Source organism: Poecilia reticulata, chromosome 13 (genome assembly GCF_904066995.2).
Source record: "Poecilia reticulata chromosome 13, P_reticulata-male-v2, whole genome shotgun sequence".
Taxonomy (NCBI): Eukaryota; Metazoa; Chordata; class Actinopteri; order Cyprinodontiformes; family Poeciliidae; genus Poecilia; species Poecilia reticulata.
In genome coordinates, this window is record NC_088842.1 from 15,991,571 (window position 1) to 16,016,548 (window position 24,978).

Here is a 24,978-nt window from a genome sequence, read left to right on the forward strand (position 1 = left end):
ATTTCTACACTTGTTAAAAGAAAAAAAGGCAGATGCAAGGTGATAGAAACAGAAGCAAACAAACAACCACCTATCCTTGTGACTGTCTGAAGGGCTAGATAGAGTATGCATGTTTTTGGATGCAGTTAAAATCTCTCTGAAAGAAGAGCCAGAATGTGAGTGGGCAAACTGCGAAGGGACAAGTTTAAAAAATTACACACATATTCTTCCTTCTCACACATGTACCCCCGCTCAAATAATCACCAGTGCTGTCAGAGAAAACTGACCTCTTAGGCTATTACACAAACAAATCAGAAAACATCTAAACACGACAGGGAGTGAGAGGTGGCCGTCTCGCTACCTCTCACAAAGACTTGACTGCATTGCTGCATGTACGCGCGCGTGTGCGTCCAAAGCCAAGTGTTGAGGAATGCCTACTCCCCGTGTCTTTATGTGCATCTACCTCCTTGATAATCACCAAAGAGTGTATAATTAATTATTTTCCTCCATTTCCACGAGAGCCTTTTTCCCTCTCATATGAGCCCTGTTCCCACTCCGATCGCTCTAATAGCTTTTTAGCCTCCTTTCCTGTCTCTTCTTATTTGCAAGTGCGATGAATTACCGGCTGGTTACCTAGGAATCTATAATCTGTCCTGCATACCAATGGGCAATTAAGAATGAAATTGGTTCCAATCAGATTCTGGCCTTAGAAGATAGTTTTAGAGAATCTCTATCGCTGTCTGGTAGAAGAACAATTTCCACCCATACAAATTAACATGCGATTGTTTGCACATATCCTCAAGCATACGCACACACACATTTAGTTTCTTCAAAAAAATAAAAAATAGCAGGTGCAAATAGTTTACCCTTAATGAGAAAACAACCCATGTGAGGGCTTGTGTAAGCTTTTTCTGTGCCAGTGTTTGGGTGTGTGAGCATAAAGGTCATTTCTCTCATCTCTAAGTGAGCTCCAGTGAGAAGGGTTGAGTGGCAGCTCTCATCAATATTAACTAATGCCCTTCCTTTCATCTACATCATAAATCCATGGAAACAAACACACACACACACACACACACACACACACACACACACACACACACACACACACCCCTGCACACACACACACACACACACACACACACACACACACACACACGCACACACACACACACACACACACACACACACACACACACACACACACACACACACACACACACATCTTTTAGGGATTCATTGACTGCTTGATGTGGAAGTGTGTGTTAAAACATGTTCAAACTGCACAGTGAGCCTTGTGATTAAGACAAAATGTTTGAATAAGTTTTCCTCTGGCACAACCAGAGGACTGAAATGTATGATCAGATAAATTCACGCAGTATTTTTCCTGTCTTTATAAGTATTTATGCCTATTGAACTTTTCCACATTTTGCAATGTTAAAACCACAAACTTGTGCATTTTGAGATTTTATGTGACAGTACTTAGTACTTGTGACAGAGGGGGGAAAAAGATTTGTCTTTGATTTTCAAGAACAGCAATCTGAATGTTTTCAGATTATATTTTCAGTCCACCTGAGTCGATATTTTGCTACGTTTCTAACAGATTTGCACATCACGAAACTGAGACTTATGACCATTTCCTGAAGAAAACATCAGACTATTGGATTAAGGACATCTGTGAACATCAACATTATTCACTAAAATAATTAGAGTTTAGAGTCTGTACTTGAAACATGACAAAACATGAAAAGTTCAAATAATTTTTGCAATACACTGTATTTGGACTTTACCTCCAAGCAAATATAGACGAGTACAAACAGATCAGAAAACAAACAAAAAAAAAGAGTAAGAGAGGGGCATTTAAGTGACGTGAAAGCAAAATATTTTAAAATGGCAAACACAGGTAAATAAAACTGGTCATAAGAAACTGAGAAACAAAACAGTGCATGAAATCACAGAGCCAGTGATTATGTGCAATAATCAGCAGTGTGCTCAAACTCCCAAGAAAAACATGCAAAAGAAAAAAGAGGGGACAGTCTGCAAGTGGGAATTCTTTGATCAGAACATGAAAACAACTGAAGCTCAGGCATGACGGCAAAGAACAACAAAAAAAAGATGTCACAGACAATTACAACAAACATGGCTCTGTGCACTGTAAACATTCCTGTGTTTTGCTAAGGCGACGTGGAACATTTAAAATCCACTGTCATCTCTTTTCATCTTCCAAATGCCAGAAAGAAAAAGAAAAAAAAAACAAACACAGTGGAAAGAGTTTTTTTTTTTTTTCTGTTTCCTGAACAGCGATCATGCCAACTAGAGGAAATAAAAGAGCTCTTAATGAAGCACACTAGATGGACAAAGGCAGTTGAAACTCGGACTGTGTGTGAGTTTTCAGAAGCAGGTCAGAGTTTGATATAAAGATACATTTGTTCTTTCAAGCTAGCAAAGTCCGATTACCTGAAGGGAGGTTGTTATTCACTGAGACACTGCACGGCCTGATAATATTATTCATTCTTCATTACTGTGGGAGCTGGAACAAAAAAATACAAGAGAATATGGTGCTGACCTGCAGGTGATTGATGTCATCTGTCTGAACACAGCTAATATGTTAAAAGGTTTTTTCCCATTGCTACATTTTTATCATTTGGCTGTGCGTCGCTGTATGTTGTGGGAGGATAAAACTCAGCCTCAGGCTCGGGTTGTAAAATCTGCAAAAAGAAATGTCTCACTCTGTCTCATCTTGCCTGGAGGAACTGCACACCCACAAGAAATAATTTCATTAATATGAGTTTTAGTGTGACTCACTAAATACTGATCCATTATCCTTTCTGTGCACCATTCTTTGGCGTTTGCTGCAAAGATTTAAATCCTTATAAAGATAGACAGCCTGTTGCGACATCTTGCAGTGCATTATTGACAAGTTGTTGCTGCAAACGCATGTCCGCTTGTTTTGTTTTGATTAGGTCTGGCACTTTAACACGTTAATTTTTGATTAATTAATTGCATAGATTTTAACACGATTAATTTTTTTTCCCCCATACAAACGTTCTGGCTGGTGAGGGTGAAATAACCTAAAAAAAAACAAATTAAAAACAATCTTTTGTCCTTGAGCTTATATGACCATTTATTCAGACAAAGCCCATAGCTATAAATTCATTTTATTCATCCATCTGTGACTGTAATAGACGTATTAGTCAGTAGTAACATGTGCTTTAGCTTTGCTAATTTGTCACTATTTAATAATAATATTAGCTGACTTTAATTCAGACTGAAAAATAAACACAAAAGATGTGAACTATGTAATGAATCAAAATCTGCAGACTTACAAAGTAACATCTGAAATAAGCTACCTCAAATTTAAAGTAACTCAGCGTTTTGATGCCAGAAAGGTCTTCAAAGATCTCACACTGATCCAGCAATCATGTTTGCCAGAGTTTCATAGTGTCATTAAAACACAAATTGCATCTAGAAAGTCACAGAAGACGGATGATTGCAATGTACTAATATTAAGTGTCACGTATCTACAAGATTACTGGGGCTTTTAATCAAAGGAGCAAGCAAAGCAATGGCATAAAAGGCATGTCTGAGAAGACATTGCATATATCTAGACAAGTTGGCAAATCAATGTTTATACTAGTCAAAAAGATATATTGACAGGCAACGGAAAAGGGTGATTATGTAAAAAAAAAACATATTTAAGGATTTGTTTGTGTGTCTGTGTGGGTGTTAGTACATGTGGCTGTGATGCCAGCTGCACAAGAAATCTATTTAATCAAAGCTCCAGGCTAGGGTATGTAGAGGGAGTAGTATACATTAATGCACTCTTCCGAAGTGTGTGTCTACATAATGTGACATGTCGCGAGAAAAGTAGGAGCTAGTAACTACAGCAGAGATGGAGAAAAAAAAAATAAGACCAACTAATTTCTTAGAAAATAGCAGTTTTTATTTAGCTAAATATGCTAATTGGATTTATGAAGAAGTCACTCTATGCTTTAAGTAGCAGTTTCAGAGGTTTAAAAAGATAAACTGTGTTTGAATTGAGCTTGTTTGCAGATTAACTCAGAGCTGCTTCAGGGTGCGGAGGAAACACATGGCTGGTTAACATACCGGGCATTACGGTCTGTTAAAAATTGATGGGTTTTTTACATTCAGCTCCCTTCAAAGAGGCATAAGTCCCATCAGTAGTTGACATTCAATAACATGGGGTGGGGTTATTAGAACAGTCTTTGTCAACACAACCTCAGGTTTCCTCAGCAGATTTGGGGACAGAGTAAAATCCCCTTTCCTTGTGTTAGCCGCCTTTCTATAGCAAAATTAGATCATTTCAAGCAAAAAGCACAGGTCAGAGGTCATGACAGAGAGCTGCAGGCAGCCCTGTTCTACAAAAATCAATAAGAAGTGCTGAGCATGAATGAGTTTGAGTGAATTTTTGGACTAAACAAAGCTGTTTTTTTAAGTGTGGAATGCTGAGAGAACCTGGGTCATTTGGATGCCATTTAAGCCGAATCTGGAGTGAATAAAAGATTTTTCAAAGCATTTATAGAGGCAATCATTGGTTATTTAATGGAGAAAGAGGCACAAATTTCATCTGAAGGCATGATCTCAATCCTTGCTGCGAGCACAAGCAGCAGAGGCAGGCAAGCTCTGAGAACCTACATGAGCAATTTAGACAAATGCATCTTAAATTTGACTATGCCGATTTCAACTTTGGTTCATGCATAAGGATTTTAACAGAATACTGAAGATCCAACTTTTTAAAACTACGAGGTTAGACACAGGGATTTTTTTTCTAAACCCATTTTCTTTGTTGTTGTTTGTGGATGGAAGATTGAGCAACGAAGCGCAACGAAGCACCATTCCATGGCTGGACAGAGAACAGAGATAAATATGATTTGCAAGGCAAAATGTTTGTTAGCTAATGTGCTTAAACAGAATCAAGATTTTATTAAAGAGGAACACTGTGGTGTGTTCCTCTCTTCTGACCAAAAATAGGTAAGAATTACCAGAATTTATTTTGATTTCATGGAAGAGTCATTGCACTATTACAAATTGTGTTCAAGGATCTTGTTTTTGTTTTTTTGTGAGTGTTGATTATTACATAATGTGGTTTTGATTTTGATGCCAGATTTTATTACATATTGCAGCGTTGGTACATAATGCTGCATTACATGCTGTGAAAATCACTGTCTTTGGTAACTTTCACCTAAAGTCAATGGTCAATGGTAAGTCCACATGACTGCCAAAATGATTGCCTTGTCTAACTTTTTCATGATTACTCTAAAAAGAGTGATCATTGCAAACTTACTGATTATTCATTATAAAGACAAGGCAATATTGATTAAAAAGAGCACAATTAAATGTGAATGTTTTTTTTCCTCTCAGGACAGCTTGGCTTTCAACTCAGGAAAACCACGACTTTCCTATAAGCCCCCAATGCCACAGAGCCCTGGCAGTCATGAAACACAACCCTTTGGGAACTTAACTTTACCCCATTTGGACTTCCTCTATTGTGATTCTGCAAACTTGTTGCCTGCTGGCCCTTCTTCATTACACTAACTGGTCTGCTGATGCTTCTAATTATGATGGGAATCTGGTGAGATCTCACCAAATTTTGAAAGCATGCAGCACTCAGAACGATCGACTCGGAGCAGCATTATATGCTCCATACAAAAACTCACAGTGATGCATGTGTCCGTGTATTAAACAAGACAGCAAAGAAGAATTGACAACAGCAGCAGATACGTGGATATGTGACCCTGGAACAAGAAAACTTCTTGTGTATCCCTGTGCAGGAAAAGAACAATGATTGAGACTGGAAATTTTATGATACATTCATGCTTCATGAATACTAGAATGGAAAAGAGAAAGCCACGGTCAGAGGCAGAATTCGAACTTGTGTAGCTATCCCAACACTTTGGTCTCGATGATGTTCTGAGGACATTTTATTGTCCCCCTTTAAGTTTATTGATGAAGCACACATTCATGCATGGCAACACAGCATCTATTCCTTGCATATTTTTTATTTTTATGTCTTTTGCATAGTACCACAGCACCTTGTTTGTATCTCAGAAGGTCAAATATGTCTAGATGATGCATATCCATGAACTGTAGAAAGTTTTTACCTGGGCATCTAGAATGTTAGGCTCTGCATGAATTATAGGTTCCCTGATTAATATGTTGAGAAAAAAAAGTAAAATCTATCGAGCAGTACAGAAAATAATAATTAAAAAAACACTTAATACAGAGAGTCACTTTGTTTCTGGACTTTACTGCTTCAGGTAGGTCTTTTTCTTTCCAAAACAAGACTTCATCTGTCAACAGTAGGGACATCCAAATCCATTTCCATGTAGCTTCACTAGGCCCTAAACAAGATACTCTTGTCGTGATTAGTGTCACAGAGTCTGATTCCGACTCTCAATACTAATTAAACTCCCACTGACCATTTTAAAAGACTATGTCCAGGATTTCTTGTTGAGTGTTTCTAGAACGTGTCTTCATCTGGTGAAGGTGCGTGTTCACAAAAATCATCTGTGGTCTGGAACTGCCGCCCATGTTTTTGAACAGCTCTTCTTAACCATCCCTGAATGTTCTCAATGCCATCTTAGAGTAGGGTACTCACAGTCATCAGAGCATATAGACCTTCAAAAAGGAGGAATGAGCACTACCAACATTCCCATAATGGCAAAATGTGTCTCCTGTAACAGCGCAATCAAAATCCCAGAATGTTTTGTTTCAGGAAAAGCAAGTCATGTCAGGAGAAGGCCTCAGAAGCATCTGCAGAGGAGCTGCATCTGGTCTGGTGTTCTGCTTTGGCTGTGGTGCATCAGCTGAGATGATGCTGTCGTACACTGACTGTTCTCCCTCTCCTGCTATGAACCCTTTACTTTCACATACAATTTCTGTATCAGTTCATCTGCTTGGTTTTGTGTTCCTGCTCTGTCAGCTGTGGCATATGGCTCCTCGAACTGAGCCAGGTTCTGCTGGAGGGTTCCTCCTGTTAAAGGGGAGGTTTTCCTTTCCACTGTCACTACATGATGGCTGGTGTAAGGGACTGCTGTAAAGTCAACGTCACAATGCAAGCAATTTTCTGTTGAACAGAAAGACAACCGAATGACGCAAGTCAATGACCAAACGCAATCTGAAAGCTTACAATACTGTTTGATAACTAGTATCAATTAGAATGTGTCTGATTCAATTGAAATCACTTTTTGTGAAGTGCCTTGTGTTGTTAATTGGCGCTAAATAAACAGAATTTAATTAAATATAATTAAATTGGATGTAGCTTTTTAAAGTGTTTTTTTTTTTATTTTATTTGTTTTCTTGCAGAGGTATTCTAATGATTATTGGTCTGTAGAAATCATCTTTATCAGCGCAGGTTTATTTTTGTGCCTATCCGTAACCCTTTTTTGTCTCATATCCATCAAAAAAATTTTTAAGACCATAAAATCTCCACAGTCTTTTAAGAACTTTAAACTAACTTACTGTGTTCTATGAATGATCATTTCGAAAGACCTTGTCTGTGCAGTTCCACAGTCCTGTCACGCTCAAAGACAGAAAACCTTTTTGCCTTTGCCAACAGGGGATCATGACAATGTGAATGCCTGACAGAAAATAATATGAAAGCCAGATTCTTGCATATATTTGGACATTTTAGAGCTTAGTTAACAGTCTTTTAAAGTTAGATGCATGTGAACACTTTCCCCCCCAGACATTAATATTTTAATCAGGCATGCTGCATCTCTGCTTAGAAACCAAGAAGTAATACACACATATGTTTTCAAGAGCTCTGTAGCTTTATTAACCAAGTTAAACCACGTAGGAGCATCATATTAGGCATCTCCTGCAGAAACTCTGGTTGGAACAAAACACTGGACCTGCCGGTCATTTATCCTGACAGTGACAGATACCGAGTGTCATGGATGGATTTAAGTGGTACACTGCGACGATATTAATGTAGACCATTTATTTTTGATGAAATTAAGTGCTTTGTTGCACTTTAAAGCTGCTGTGTGTCTGGGTTATAGTTAGCATTATTTATCTTAATGTGATTTAGGTTTTAGGATTTGGTTTTAGTATCAGGCAAACGGTCTTATATTAAATGTTTCAAATGACTAGTGACAGTCCGGTAGACTCGGTTCGATTGGGGACCAAGGCTGCAACATTTGTTACATTTTCAGCTGGTGCGGTTCGTTTTCACACTGCAGCGTCTCAGACAATCCAAACCAATTGAAAAGTTGTGACGCAGCACAGCCCCTGTGGTGGCACTGCACCAAGAACTACTGAAGGCATCGGTACAAAACTGGGTCTACGTGCAGACCCGTTGCCATGACACAACATCTCCACTAACCCACAGAGCAGAGAGTAACATACTGACCCGAATGCCCTGTGCTACAGTTAGCTTCCTGCTTTGGGAGAAATCTGTGGTCCACTTGTATCCATACGCATTCGAACCGCGCCACTTCAACTGAACCGACGCCTAGGCTTTTACAGGGACCAGAGTTTGCTTTTTTTTTTTTTTTTGGTCAGCAGTGGAGTTTGATTGCACATTCACACCTCCCCAAACAAATTGGACCTTGTAGACTTATGAACTAGAGTTGGATTACGGTAGAATAAGCAGGGCTGGTGTGAATGCATCGTGAGACAGAAAATCCTAATGTGGTCATTCCCAGTTATTAGCATAAGTTAATCATTTAAACGGTTTTCTTACTTTATTTTCAACTACCTATATCTAAAAGTTTTTATTAGACACAAAATCTAAATATCTGAAGTGATCACCAACTCTAAAGTTTGCAGTGAAATATGTACTGTTCACCTGATAGGTGAATTGGCCACTATTAAGATGTATTGTTCTTCTCTGTTATTGTGTCAAATGAATCAATTCTAAATTTAATATGTAATCATTTCAAGTATATTGCATTTGCCTGTGTGAAAGTAGGCAGTTTTAACAGAACTACAAGTAGGTCATTGGGATTAAACTGAAAGTAGCAGAAACAGGAGTTAGGCTACAAAGAGGGAGAAAAGGGTCTCTGGTGCCCGCTGTAACATATCTCAGTCAGTCAGGCTTCAGTGCATGCACACAGACTGTAAACTCACGCTGGATTGTTTTATGCACTCAGAAATGAGTGCACCCTTCCCATGAGCGCACCACTTTATTCATTACTAATAAATTTATGCACTTCCTAGTGCAATATAAGAAACCCACCTGATGTTTATTTATCCAGTTGCTTCCCAATCATTCAGCTTACGCACACAGATGCAGAATATGATTATGTTTGTGGGTGAAAGGTGTTAGATGGCTATTAATTTTTTTAATCAGTGTAGGGTGTTTTAAGTAATCGATTCATTTATCTAAGTCTGTGGTGTAGGCGGTACAAGACAAACAAACTTGGAAATTGAATTACACCATCCTGATTTATGATTGTATATGTGACTTGCATATGATGGGAGAACAATCTTCTCTCAAGGAGCAAAAAAATATCCTAATGTATTGTAAATGATGCTTTAAAGCATTTAGACACAGAAGGAGTGATGCTTTCTTATAAAACAAGGGTGTTATAAAGAGAAAGATGCCTGTGTAATACTGTATTAGTTACATTTGAACTACTTGAGTAAACTACCTCATTGGTTTAGTTGTTGAACTGTAATAAGATAGCAGCAAACATTATAAAACAATCTCATAAAATAAGATGAATTAACCACTGGGTGGGATTAATAAAAGGCATGTGAAATCAGACCCATGTGAAAAAAATTTAGATTTTTCAGTATCTGTCACATTTTAGACTTTTTCAATGTGTTTTTCTTCTAAATTATCTAAAGCAGGCCGATACTTGAAAATTTTAATCATGTGGCTTATCAATGTGTAGATACATCAAACAAGCGTGTTTAGACACTAAACTAAACTGTTGTTCTGTCACTTTAAATAGGTGAACTGGGAACTATTAAGACGTATTAACTTCTATAACAGCAAAAACATGCAAAAGCATTCAGACAAATTATTAATCACATTAGTCACTTAAAGTAGACAGGAGTAAACCATAGTTAGTCTGCTGATTATCAAAGTGCAAAAATTAATAACTGAGCAATGAGCCTAAATGTAAAAATCCTGATAAAGTTTTTGACATAGGCAAATGTTTTACTACTCTGAGCATCACAGTCTCTGGAGATTCACAAACATTCTCAAAAAAGTAATTAATCGGTTCTCCCTCGAACAAGTTTCCTTTTTATTTGCATGTCAACTCAAAGACGAATGGGGTTCCCCCTTTGTGATGCACAGTGTAAGCGCTTTAAGAGAACAATACTAGTGAAATTGGGATCTAATTTGAAACTTACAATTCAGCTCTAAATTCAAGGACTACTTCACTGTTTTTATAAAATCTGGACTGCATCAATCAGTTTAATCTGTCTTATTGTATCTTTGAATGCTCAAACACAGACAAACTTTTTCAGCACCGGAAAAATATTTTGTAAAACTCACTTTGAAGTGAACCTTTGCTCTGTTTGTTAGAACAAATAAAAGTGCAGCTTTAAAGCTTTACTGTCTTTACAATCTTTTCTGACTGAGGCAAATATGAAACTTGTAGACCAGTCAAACCTGGAATGAATTATTCTACACACCAAACGCATCCTTAGGTTTATAGCACAGGAGAAAGTGACGCACATCGGGTCATTCATGCAAGAGAGGCCATTGCTCTCAAAAGAGATGAAACATTGTTGTAATTAAAATAAAAAAAGAACCTCCTTATACTGGATTCCTGCCCGTTCATGGATTCACCTATTCACGTATTTTTTTTTGATGATTTGAGGAAAAGCCAGCATATCTTTCTGTTTTAGGTATGTTAGGTACTCTTTGGCATAAAAAGCAGATTTATTGTTAAAGAAAAATCACAGGAATATATTTTCCTTTCTGTAAATCTTTCTAGTTGAGGTATAAAAGTACGTCCCAAAATTCCTAATGTAATTTTAAAAGAGATTTTGGCCAAACACTCTCATAAAAATCTGTAAATACAAATTTGATTTCTAAATCTCTCACAGTAAAATATACTTTCTATCCACTTATCCAGCCATCCTTGGCAGCAGGAATGTAACTGGAATTATAAACTGGCCTGATTCACATTTTATGCAGGCATACAAACCAGGTTTGCCAATTTTATTTTTATTTACTCTTTTCTACATTTAAAAGAAAAAAAAGTGTTTAAAGTCTTCTCAGTGGTAAACTTATAAGGTTTTTTTATCTGTGCTAAACATGAGTTTGAGGTCTTGTATTTTATTAATTATTCAAAGTGTAGTGATTTGGTGATAAACTGACAGCCATATACATCTTCAAAAATATATACCTCCATCACCTAATTGTCAATCTGACTTTCAATGACATATAAAGATCCTGTGCGTCGTTCCCATCTCTCTGAAACTGTAACGTGATCATCAGCAGAGAGAGGTTGTCACGTTTTTTTTCCCCCCATAATAAAAAAATCATAACTGATGCCTTTTTACTTTCAGGATGACTACAGAATGAATGCAAATGTAAATCAAACATCGCTGCAATGACCCAAAAATGATAACACTTAATCTCATGTTACAAAATACAGACGTATTGTAGATTTGCTTGCATAGGTACAGGCTTTCACCTGATGACTATTTGACCTCTTGGCAGCATTAATACACAATATGCAGACACTGATCTTTCAGGCTGAGATGGTCAAGTGACCATTAAGTATAACATAACCAAAAGAGAGGCACTTACTATATCCATATCAAACAGTACATTTCGTATTCTTCACCTGAAACACACACTTATGCATCATGTGTGGAAGCGGCTTTACTGACCAAACCCTTGAAAAAACGAGCCACCAGGTTAAATTCATTTGCAAACTTGACTTGTGAGCTAAGCTCTGACTCAGGTCAATTATTTGCCACATATTTTGAACTTAATTTACTAGTAACTGATTACTGTGACTTTTTAAAAACTTATTTTGTGGTTATTTTTTCCACTTTATTTTAATTTATTATGTTAATTTAGCAAAATTGCAGCTACAAGTTGATAGACTTTTTCTAGGCATCGTTAAATGTTTTTCAAGAAATTGTTAAATACAGCATCCTTAGTACACTCAGTGTTTTAGTGTAAGCAGTCTTCTGAAGTAGTACGGTAAAAACCAATCTCTTGTCCTACGCTATTTGCTTCGTCCAGAGAGTCTGGGCTCTCGGCTGTTGAGAAGTGATTACTTCATGGCGGCGTTTACTGTGTTGAGGTTTTAAATTTTACCCAATTACTAGCGTTTGCCTTTGACGTATGCAATGGGCCAGTTTGACGGTAAGAAGCTTACTGGAAATTGCCAGCACTGTAAACAATCATCCTCCGCTGCAAAGAGAGAAGTGCCGAGGCGGCTGACGATGTTAATTCAATATTTGGAAGCTGAACGGCTTCATTCACTTCCTCTGCTGCCATTGCTAAAACTACAGACAGACTACACTTTTACAACAACGTAAGTAGAAAATATATTTGAGACAATCCAAATCAAGGGGAGAAATCCCAGACTGTGCTGTAAACAAGACATTTTTTTCCCGAGTGAAATAACACCAACAAGACAATGGCCAAGCTACTTCTGAAGAACTACAGATATCTATGTGCTCAGCTTAACTAAGTGATCTGGAAATGTAACACAGAGGCTGGAACAGAGAAGAGTGACAGTGAAATAGTTCAATACCAACCTATGACGCAAATTCTTTTCTTTTAACCGCTGCTACAAACATGCTATTTTGATACCAAGTTTAAATATGTGAAAAATTATTTGTAACATTATGACGTTGGAACAGCTGAGAACTTGGTTGACTTGCATGTTTTGACGTCAGATTGTAAGTAGATGTCCGACTATGAACAAACACCCAACAAACGAGCAAAAACGAAGACTAATTTTACAAGTAAAATAAGCTAGAAGCCTACACATACCCAACAAAGCAGACCTAAGAAAGCCCCAGACTTTTTCCAAGTAGCACTTTTAAAACCATGAAACTCTTCATATTCTTCATATTTGATTGCCCTCAGGATGACATTTTTTTCAAAATAGACAGATTCCTTCTGAGCACCTCTGAACTGTCAGCAACAGGCTGCCTATGTGGCATTGTTAACGCTTCTTTGTCAGCACAAGCATCACCGAATACCTCTTGAAAGCTTGCAGGTTGAGGTGAAGCGTAAAGAATTAGATCTTAACTGCCAAAGTACAGACAGGGATAGTGAAAGATTAGCTGTCATCCTTCAACAGATCAGAGAAGACACGACTGCCAAGTGATTCTCTTTGCTACAGAAACAAAGGCGATATTCCGAACACAGTGTTTATAGTTTTTTATTTCAAACTAGTTATGGCTGTAATAACTCGGCGCAGTTGTGAAAGATGACGACAGTCGTTTTGCGAAGGGAGGGGAGGAATCTGTGTAAGATGTAAACAACTGAAAAATAAACCACTGAGCATTACCTGGGAATGCCACACTGATTTTCAAATTGCTCTCAGTGAAGTTTAACTTCAAGATTTCTAAACGACAGCAGCTGTTGCACAAAAAGCCAGTTTTAAACAATTAAATTCCACTAAAATGTTTTAGTGTTGCTTTACAGGACAACAACATTGCAGCTTGAAACCTTAATAAATAATAACATCCCGATTAAACCCGGCACAATAACAGAGTCTTGAGGCCATTAAACATGAATGCTGTGCAGAAGAAACAAGCATTTGCTTAAGTCACTTGCTGACAGTACCTTGCAAAAGTATTTTTTTAGCGATTTTCTGAGATCAACGGCAGCAATATATAATTATGTGGTAGAAAAAAAAAAAAAAAGCTTTTCTTGAAATCTGAAAAGTGTGATGTGAACTTGTACTCAGCCTGGCTGAATCAACACCCTGTGCTGAGAGTGTCTCTAGGTGTATGTCTGTACCAGGATTACATATGTAGAGACTATTTTGTTTTTGTCAATTCATCTTGGCAAATAGTTCCAGCTCCATCTTGCCACTGCTTTTCAATATTTTTACAAAGTATTGTACATATAGAGTATTTACATACTTACATGCATTGGTCACTGCAAAGCTGTTGGCTGTCTCTATATTGTCAACGTGTGGGACCAGGTTAAAGGGAGCTTCCGTAGCGTTAGGGCTGGTGTTGTGGAGGAAGATAGCTAGTCGGAATGCTGTGTATTCCTGATCTGTATTCCTAATGAACAGTCCACCTAGACAGAGTGAGACCAGGCAGGAGGAGAGACAAGATGGAGCGGAGAGGAAGTGAGTTATTGTGGGGCAGAGAAAGGGCAGGTGGGAGCATGGTGAGACAGGGAGAGGCAAGGAGAAGGGGGGAAAAGTAAAGATAGATGGGAAAGGCAGAGAAAAACAGAGGAGGGGAAAGAGACAAGAAAGCCAATATCTTCATTAGCTTTGTTATAAAAGGTAATTTGTCTTTCCGCACATTCTCAAGTTCTGTCTTAACACACAGGCATGAATACAAACGCGCTCGCGGATGTTAAAACTGCTCGATTCATTAATGAAATCTGGTGGAGAGAGGCACAGAAAGGAATAGAGGAAGAAAAGAGATTTTCGAAAAGCTGAGAGGAAAGTCTAATGAGTCAGAGAGGATAACCAGATCACAGGGTATTAGTTAAAAGAAAGAGACAAGCGTCTTGGGCATTTTAACACTATCTTTCCAGTTAACATTTTAACAAGTAGGATGAGAAAACACTATGAAAACACACTACCAGTTCACAAAAAAATGATAGGAAAAGAAGAACACAGTGTGGTAGAGATCATCTTTTGTAAAAACGAGGGGTCATGTAATCCTTTAAGGGCAGTTTCAAATAACATGTTCTGACCAGCTTCTATTACCTCAGCCTGATAAGATATTAATAACAGTAATCTGACACAACTAACAGCTACAATCACTCACATACTTTAGGTATGTTCAAACATGTTTAGTATTCCATTAGGAGAGAAAATAAGGTGAAATTTAAAAATAGGCAACATGGGTGAATAAACATGGACTATGACAAACCGTTCAGGGGATGAGTGCTGTTTTTGAATATCCATGATTTACACAGACTATGATGAAGAGAGATAGAGTCAGCGGGATATGATTTAACACACAAAGACTATGTGATTCAAGTACTAATTTTTGTGTGATATTTTGTTACAAGATTGCACAATTTCTTAGTGAGGCTAAATATTTTTCCTCTAGCAGCTTTTAGTTTTCACTTTTCACCTTGGGAATTCACATTCTAGATCTCATAGATTTTTCCAGCTTGATTGATGTTTTAGCAAATGAATCTTTCGTGTATATTTCTGAACTGGATGTTCTGCAGAGAGGTAGTTACATTTAAACAATTGCTGTAGTGTGAAACTACACACTGTACAATGAAGATCCAACGTCCAACATAAAATCGTTTTAATGAAAACTTGATGAAATCATTAAGAAGTGATGTCCAATTTCACAAATTCTACTATTTTGTGGGGAATTAAATAACTAAGCTCTCATATGTTTGTTCTGTGCTCCCTCTGTTTTATAAAATCTCAATCCTTACAGGGTGGCAGTAGTGTGGGGGGCACACTCTGAACAGATTGTCAGTCCATCAGAGTGTAACGCTTCGACACAGGACAGACAACCATGGAGGAGCACAGTTACACTTAGAAGAAAATTGGAATGGCTTGTTAACTTGACATGCATGTTTTGAAACTGGGGAAGGAAAGCAGAGGAGTCAAAGAGAATCCACACATACACGAGGGGACCTCAGGACCTACTTGGTGCAAAGCAACAGTGCAACAAAGCAATGCGCCACTTGCAGCACTGCGCCACTTGCAGCCGTGCTTCACGATTGCATTCTTTGGATTATTTTCCTTGTAGTTCACCCTTTACTCCTTCATGTTTCAAAAGAAATGTGAAGGATGGGAGCAAATTGGTAGCGACAGGACCATGAGGGCACAGTGTGTTAACTGAAGCTTTTTTTCCCCTCTAAGGATCGCAATCTCTGGTTGACACTTCTGTCATTTTAAAAGTTGTTAATATTTTCAGCAGAGGAACAGACAGGGATGAAGTAACCAGGCTCAGAGCAAGACCACTTCACTTTTTACCATACAAACCCCAAAATACATATTTGTAGAGGCAACAGAAGCGAAACCAAAGCTGCACAAGTACATATACTCTTTGGAATAGTACTTCATATTTGTGCAGGTTGGATTTAGATCAGTTTAGGTTTAAGTTTAATTTTTTGCTATCTTAAGCTAAAACAAAAGAAGATAATTCTCTTGATCTATTACTGCCTTCCCATGACATCCACGTGGAAACAAATAATAAACGTTACCTCTTTTGAATTATGTTGTAGTTCACATGGAACATGCATGCTACTCCTCAAGTGGATCGGAGCGCCGGTGGAACATCCTGTATCTACAGGTAATTTGTGCGTTTACTGAGGACTGTACACAGAAGGGGAGGAAAGAGCACACTGTATGTGCGTTGCTCTGCACAACCGCTGTTGGGATCTTACTTTCTGTCACGCAAGGTTTTTCTATAAACACTGGGATGTATAGACAAAAATAGATGACTTCACAAATTTAGCATTTTTACATGATAATGTGCAGAACTAGTGGGAGTGCACCACATGCTTGAAAATCAGAGCACTCGTGTGCAGGTTTGAGCACAGAGCAACCAGTGAATATTTAGCGCATTAAGTTTATTGGCAGCAGCAAGGAGACAGAGTCAAGGAGCTGAATCTCATTATAGGACCTCCCAGCTTACCCCCTCTACACCCCACCAACCCCCTCACACACAATGCAGTGAGTGTAGCTGAGGCACAGACAAATTCAATTCCATACATGTGCGGTCCCCAGTTACTGAGTGAACTGATGCTCCAGCCACAGTTAACTTTTACTTCTGATTTGTTAGGGAGGTTTATCCCGTACTAACACGGGGGAGGGGATGGAGAAAGGCAGAAAGCGACACAGAGGGGGGAAATGCTGCAGTATCTAAACACTGAACAAGAGTGGAAAAGGAACAAACCTCCCTGAAACATTCATGAGGCAAGAAGAGCTTTTAAAATATAGTGAAAGAGTTTGTGTTCATTTATAAACCGCCTGAGACACTACAGGGGATACGAATTGGAATTTATAAGGAATGAAATGGGGGGGTGGGAGGGAAAGGTTTCTATAATTTTGTGTTCTTCCGATCCGTCTTTGTTGAGTAATTTATTGTGCTTTACAGCGCAGTCGTTTTATCATGCATGGTGACTCCTGGCCGCTAAACAACCAGAAATATTCAGCGTAGTGTGTCAAGACTGTAGCGCCTGTGCCGTGCGTAAAAATCAGTAAACCTCCAACTCACCTATCTGCACTGAGCTGGGGAAAGCCCCTGTCGCCAGTCCCCAATAAAGGGCGGAATACACCCCAAGAAACTGCCAAGAAAAAAGAATAATCCTCATGTTTGTTCCTTTCCTCGAATACCTTCAGAAACTGTTCAGAGACATTTAGAAAGAAGGAAATATGTGCAAGAGATAAAAACGCGTCAGAGGACGAGAAGGGTTCTCTTTTTTTTTTGTCCTCGCTTTATTTTTTATTTCCCCCAGTTAGGATTTATAATCCATGTTGAATTCGTCCCTTTTCTTCCCCTGCAGTGTCCGCACAGGAGAGCTGTGAATCCGGCGCACATGTAAAGACGCGGGGGGAGAGAGAGGAAGAGTGGGGAAACTCGCTGGAATGATTGGCGAGCTGGGAGAACAGGCTGCATTGAAGAACTGGACATGCGCGCCCCACCGCCTCTTTCTCACCCACACGCCCTCCTCTTCTCCCTCTCTCAGTAAAATGATCCGTTTCTCCCTCTCGGTCCTTATACTCCTCTGCGTCGTCTACCGGTTTACTCTACTCTTGCATATGGTTTGTTTCGCAATAATATTAATTTTAAAAAAAAGAGTGAGGGGAAAAAAATCTTTTAATGCGTCTTTTTTTAAAAGTTACGTATCCTTTGAACGCTTGACCATTTCACCTGCAAGAAGTCACTTTCTAATACTGAACTATTTACTAAGAGGTTGAACTCAATATGAACCGTTCTCTTAATTGAATAATTATGGTAAAATTCCCAAACTCGGGGGAAATCGAGGTTTAAAAGGGGTATTATGTCAAATCGACTTCTTTTTTTATTTTAGTTTTATATCATGTTATGTTATTCCCTAATCAAAAACATACCTGGAGTGTTGCTTTGATTCTTTCAAACGGAGGTTCCTAACCGGTTGCTCTATTTGTCTTTCTGCGCATTTCCGTTTGATTCAAATCTCGCTACAGTTTTAGCTTCCTCCCATTCTCTTGGATTTCTCCTCGAGAATTCCATCTTCAGAAGGAGAAGTTGAATGATGATGTCATTTTTCTGCGATGTTTTAAAATTGTAGTCCAACTGTAGTTTTAGCAACGGCACCAGAGAAAGTGAACAAAGCTGTTCAGTTCAGGTTGTTGGCCAAGCTGATAATTAACCTGTTAATTAACATAACATTCATTCGGCCCAGTCCTTCTCTCTTTGCAATGAGAAAGATTGTTGTTTACAGCACATGACATTTTCGGTAAACCTCACAGATGGTGCAGGTGTTAGCAATTGGGTAAAATGTCAAACTTCAATAGAGCCCACGTTTTCAGGAAGCAGGAGTCCAGATCCTGTTTGCAAAGCCAGGCCAGGAGGCTTTACCAGGCTATGGTTGTTTATAAAGCACCATCTATTTCAACAGGAGCTCCTCCTTTTATTAACCATCTGATTTTTGTTCATTTTTATACACTTTCTTTTCCTCAACATGCCCACTTTTATGTCTGTCCTCAATTCACTGAATATAGGATCAAAGATTTTGATAAAAAAAAATAAAAAATAGCTGAGAAAATTAAAATTATAGATGCTAATTTTTGCAAGGGGTTATAAAGCATTTTCTAAAATACCCACTCAGCAGAATTGTGGTATAAAGATACCTGAAAACATAAAATTACCATGAAGTCCCTTAAATAAGAAATAATAAGATGGAGTGAAACATAAATTTCAGCTTTTGCATACCTGGAAAATATTCTGTTGAAATCTTATTGTGGTTTTTGCTGTGCCGGGAACTTAAGATTTATTTTGTCGCCCTCCTCCCCCCCTCCATCCACCCTTTAAAAAAAAAAAAAAAGAACTTTCTGGAAGCACCCCTGCATCTTTGCCAAAGCTGTTTTACAGCCTCAATCTGCTCAGCTGACTGAGGGAAGACTCAGGCAGTAGTCAGCTGTGGAATGTCGATGCATTACAAAGTCAAAACCTAAGGAGTGAAAACATCTGGGCACTGATGAGGTGGGGGGAGATGGGAGAGAGCTCCACATGAAAAATCACACAATCATTTAATGGAAGCATGAAACAATGAGATATTCCGAACATCCACAAATAAGCAATAAAAGGACCTAGCCAGCTGTACGATGTTGCAGCACATTATGTTACAGCCATGTCCCATTCAGGGTCGTTTTAATCTAGTCTGCTGGTAACAGGTTGGTAAAGCTGACAGACGGTCTGAGATCGAGTAGTTACACGGTGGAGAGCACAGTTTCATTCTTCCAGATGGCAAGACGAAAGGGATGCTTCACGGATTGTCCCGGTGAAAGATGCGGTCTGTGCTTCTCTGAAGGGTTTCCCCAGCCGGCGGCAGAGCAGACGAGTATATCAACAAAGCTCCAAAAATCGTCAATTTAACATTTTGCCACACTATTCTTAGAGTTCTGACTTGTTGAAAAGATCCATATTTTTCAAACCAATCTTAGCTGAAAATAAAAGGATGGCTGCTAATTAACAGTGTCATTTCTTAACGCTACATGGGGCTTCATGTGTTGCATAAACATGACATGAATTATACCAATGAATGCATGCTCTAAATTAGCATAAACTCAAAATGTGCGTAGAGAACAACACAGCATCCAGTACCCCCAATTCAGCAATGAGAGACTCTGTCCATGGTGCTGAAGTCAGGCTGAAGACTCAAAGATGTAATGATAACATATGGTAATATGTACACCCACTGCAAGTATTAGGTTTACATTTTATAAAGTGTTTATTCTCCCTGAACAAATACTTTTGTAATTGAATTTTGTATTTTGTAATTATGTTATTTACTTGTATTATTTGTTTTCATTTTGTTCTTCAAAACACATGTATGATGACCATCAGTAAAATATTAAATTAGATGTTCCATCATGTTTTCCTCTAGTTTTACTTGTGCAATTTATTGGATGGTTATGTTTTTTTGCTTTTACTGGAAAATAAATAAGTTGGAGTAGTGCTACTCTTACTTGAGGACAATTGTCAATTTCTGTCTGGCAGTACTCAGGTCAGAAAGGTGAAATGAAACTGAACTCATCTTTTCAAAATTGTAGTTAATCATAGGACAATTTAAGACTTAATAAGATATTTTTTTTACACAAAGCCAGGTTGGTTTGGATCACTTTTTTCACCCTAATAGATTATATCATGATTGGAAAGCTTTTTTTTTTTTAACTTTTGTAATGGTTGAATAATATTAAAATTAGTCTGTTGATCTGAAACTTCAGTGTGTGAAAAAACAGCAAAACAGAGGGAAGCTGTTTAGAACTAATACAAATCAAAGCACTGCATGCTGACAACATTGTATCCCCTTCACAAGCAACACCAAACACTTTTGAGAGTAAGCTTCATCTCACATATAATACACAGAATCCTAAATATGTCTCAAATACAGATTTTATTAAATAGTTGCTTCTTCACTGGGGAAGCGTGCAGCACTATCATAAGTTAAGTATTCATGATCTTTTTTCATAAACTTGGGAACTCACCTCAAGCATGTAAGTAGTAGTGAGACCTGTGGCATACTGACACTGTCAGTTCATTTTCCTGGTAGATTGAATTAGGGTAATGAATATGGCCAGCAGTACAAGTCCTTACATCTGTTTGCATAATGAGATTCTCACATGTAGTCACACATATCCAGACACTTGCATTAAGCTTTCCCATGATCCACTTCTCATGGAAATACATTTATGTTATTGTTGGCAGACTCATAGGGAGTGTAAAGATGGTTTTGGAGAATGTGTCTCCCATCCTACAGAAATTCTTAAAACAGACAATATAGTAACTACAATGATTAAGCTTCCCTGAGCTCCCTTTAGCAATGATCCTTCAGAAAAAAGATACTTTTTTTATTTTAAGAACAGCAACCTGCAGCAAGCAAAGAGTTATGAAGGAATGTTGAAGAGCTGACTGTAGAAGTCAAGTTAGGTTTATTTGTATATTGAGGTAGTTTACGTGATTATTGTGATCATAATTCAACAGACTATAAAAGACTCTATGGCTAGAAATGAACTACAGCACAACAGATTAATGTACAACAAAAATAAACTCTCTTAATGTGTTTATCAGTTAAAAAAATAAAAACATGTTCATGTTTTCAAAGTTGAACACAAACAAAATGAACTTGGGGTTTGTTCAGATACAACTTTGCAAACATCGTGCTGCCACATTCTTTTCCAGTTTAATTGGGTTTTTTGCAGTTTCTGTAGAACAGCCTCATCCTGGAAGGCTGGCAAACCTTTTCAATGTTGTTCGTTAAATGTTTTGGAAGGTGACTCTGGAAGTCATCTATTAAACTTTATTAAGTATACACCATTGATTAAATGTATATTATATTGCCTTCATTCATATAATAAAATGGAAGGCAGCAATCTAAAGGTGTTTAGTAGGGGCTTGTTTGCAGAAGTGAAGAACTCTGTTTCTGTAAATATCTTTAACTTTGAAGAGTTTTTATATCTTCAAAATAAAATGGTGATGCAGCACAATAAGAAAACCAAATTCAAGTAACATAACCGCAAACCAAGTAGTTCGAGGTTGTGTTTAAAAATCCAACATTATGAGTCAGACTTTATGCATTTTAAATAAAGTGATTGCATTTTCCTTTAACCCCAGCTGAAATTTTGCTTCTCTAATATTAATCATTCTGTACCTCAAACATTTTTCTACTCTGTCATACAGTGACGGATCAGATTACGTCTCTGCAGCACCTCATCTCTTTTTTTCTTTTTAGAAACAAACAGAATATGAAAGTGTTGGCTAATCCGTAAGGCATTTTAGTGACAAATAAATAGTTTCAATGATTCAAGGAGAAAATCAGTTTGCGATGCTGCAAAAAAAACAATCACACGGATGATATTTTGTTGTGCTTTCAAATGGTATTTAAATATAGCATTTGAAACCCTGCACTAAAACCCAAATCTCGAATCAAAGCAGCATTTCGTTTAACGAACCATTTCGAGGCAGAAAGATAGCTCTCTTACTCTATGTGGTAAGGTTGTCATAACAGAAAATGTGTCCCAGCCTCCCTCATCTAGCAACATGAATAATCTAGATATTTATGTCAATATTGAAATCTGTTGCCCTCAGGGCATTCTCTTTTGTCTGATGAATTAGTTACTTAGTTAACAGTCAATACACCATCTTTGTAATAAAGACCTATTAAGACCAGGTCCCACTGGCAAGTGATGAACAATGGGAACTAGAATTAGAGAGAATCATTTGTGCAACAATAACAAGAGCAGTTTTTATCTAGTGTTTTGTCTATTTTTATATCAAGTGTGTAGCTGTAAAGTTAAAAGGAAAAGAAATGGTTTGAAATCTAAAAAAAAAATTTGATTTGATTTAAATGGTTCTACTGCAGTTCTGGCAGTTTTGTCTTAAAGAGACACTTCAACATTATTTTTTCCTGCATTTTACAATTATGTGTTCCTTCCCATTGGTCTATCACATAAAATCCCAATAAAATAAACAGATTTGTATGGTTGTACTGTGACAAAAGTGGAAAACCTATCTGAAAAAATCTATGTGTGGGTGTTGTGGTGCTGCAGAGGTAAAGCGTGCGACCCATATATGGAGGCCTTGGTCCTCGACGCGGCCACCACGGGTTCATGTCCCAGACTGATGACCTTTGCCACATGTCTTTCCCCTCTCTCATAACCCACTTTCCTGTCTGACTATTAAAAACAGGCCTGTAGAGCTGGGAAAAACCTTAAAAAATGCATGTTTCTGACTTTTTATTGATCTAACTTATATTTGTTGCTGCACATTTTTTTATCCATCTAATTATATTTTTTCTCAATACTGAGCCTCTCCCTCATCACTTCTTCTTTCCTCAACCCTCTTTACTTTTTTTTTTTCCTCTCTGCTCTTCCTTCTTATCCTCCACATTGACGGTGGGGCCTATAATTCATCCTCTTAGCTATATTCCTTCAATTTTTCCACCTTCCATTGACCCCTGGCACATTTTATTGCAACCAGTCATTAGGGTTTTATCAGAACCTACTGGCTCTCTCGGCAGTCTCGCTGCATTCTTGCACATCTTCTCATATTGCTTTTGCACTCAAATCTCTTTCCCTCTAATGTGCCTTATGGCACTAGGTCAGATCATCTCATTTCTGCTTGTTTTGCTAAGAAAAATCTATTTTTGACATATCTAGCCACTCCCAACAAACATCTTGTATCCTATTAAAAACTGACAAATGATGCTTCCCTCCAGTGAGTCCAGCTCCTCCGATTTCAGACAATATGCCACGTTGAAAACATGAAAGTTCAGAATGAACAACAGCAGAAAATGTTGGTTTACTCTTCAGCCCACAATCGCACACACTTAAGCTCTTTTTAAGACCTGAGTGAAGTTGCCCCCCCCCTCCCCCACTTTCTTCAAATCAGACAAAATTGGTGTCAAACTTTAGTGCTACGTTTGTGCTGGTTTGTGCAGCAAACATTTTTGTTTGTGCCGCTATCATTTTAAAGATATAAAGAAAGTTGGATTTCATAAAAGTTGAGGGGCTGGTTGACCTTTTGCCCTTTACACTTTCATTAATATCTTCAAAGCCAAAGCAGCACAAACATTTTTGCTGCACAAACCAGCACAAACGTAGCCGAGTTGATTGACACCCATTTTGTCTGATTTGAAGAAGGTGTGTGTGTGGGGGGGGAGGGGGTTGACTTTGGATGACCTCTAGAAACATTTCTTTATATCTTTAAAATGATAGCAGCACAAACAAAAATTTTTGCTGCACAAACCAGCACAAATGTTTGACACCAATTTTGTCTGATTTGAAGAAAGTGGGGGGGCCAACTTTACTTAGGTATTTTTAAGTACATAAACACAATGGTATAAATGTGCAATAATTATTAAATATAACATTATCCATAAACATAAACAACCTCACCGCAGTGAAGTGAGGATCTTACATTTTTGAACGTGAAAGATTATAAGCAGTTTTACGCAAAAATTTTACAATGCATTCGTGGCTCCAGGTTCAGCTGTCTGAATCAAGATCCCACACAACATTTCACAGACCTTTGAGGGTCTTTGAAGGTCTTTTTTTCAGAAGAGTGAAGATTGACTAAAGTAACAAGCTCATTCTGGTTACAGAGTGTACTCTGTCTCTCTTAGAGCTGTGAAATTAGGTTTTCTCTGTGCCAGTATAGGGTGACTTGGAAACAAGTGTTGTCATGGTTTGATTTAGTAACAGAGAGGCAATGTGTGGTGTCACTGTGACTGACACTGCGCTCTCCTCACATGTGTGGTTTGGATTTTTCTTTACATTAAGAGATTTATAAGTGAACTAAATGAAGAATGATATTGGATGTGGTTAATGAGCTGTTAATGAGATGTAGTTTTATATATATATATATATATATATATATATATATATATAAAATAGCTGCTGAGCTTTTGCATAAAGCTCTTCTCAATGCATACAGTGATCACATCATATATTGCCACCCTTGTTAATATGTATTAAAAAAAGCCTTGAAATCAATTCACTTTTCTTGTAGTGACATTTCAATTCATGTTAGATGATTGCTTTCTGTTAAATTACTGATGTCACAATTATTAGTGTGTTTCACGCAGGAACAGGGGAAAGAGTGTTGGCTGTGGACGACCCAAATGCAGGCAAAGGAAAACAAAGGAGCGCAAAAGTGGAGCAAAAATAAATGTGT

The 24,978-nt window shown here is 37.9% G+C and overlaps 1 protein-coding gene across 7 annotated transcripts in view; it reads right to left on the minus strand.

Moving 5' to 3' along the window:
- The window catches only part of gria4a (glutamate receptor, ionotropic, AMPA 4a), a 122,939-nt gene extending 105,135 nt beyond the window's left edge, over window positions 1-17,804 (minus strand). For 3 of the 7 annotated variants that reach the window (XM_008425511.3, XM_017308278.2, XM_008425512.3), the window contains exons 1-2: window positions 17,317-17,804; window positions 14,027-14,185 (exon numbers count right to left, since the gene is read on the minus strand). In XM_008425511.3, the coding sequence (XP_008423733.1) occupies window positions 14,027-14,185; window positions 17,317-17,413 (256 nt within the window). In that variant the 5' untranslated portion in view covers window positions 17,414-17,804. The remainder of the gene's footprint in view (window positions 1-14,026; window positions 14,186-17,316) is intronic. The other 4 variants (XM_008425509.3, XM_008425507.3, XM_008425510.3 and 1 more) reach the window with 4 other exon arrangements.
- Between the last annotated feature and the right edge of the window lie 7,174 nt (window positions 17,805-24,978).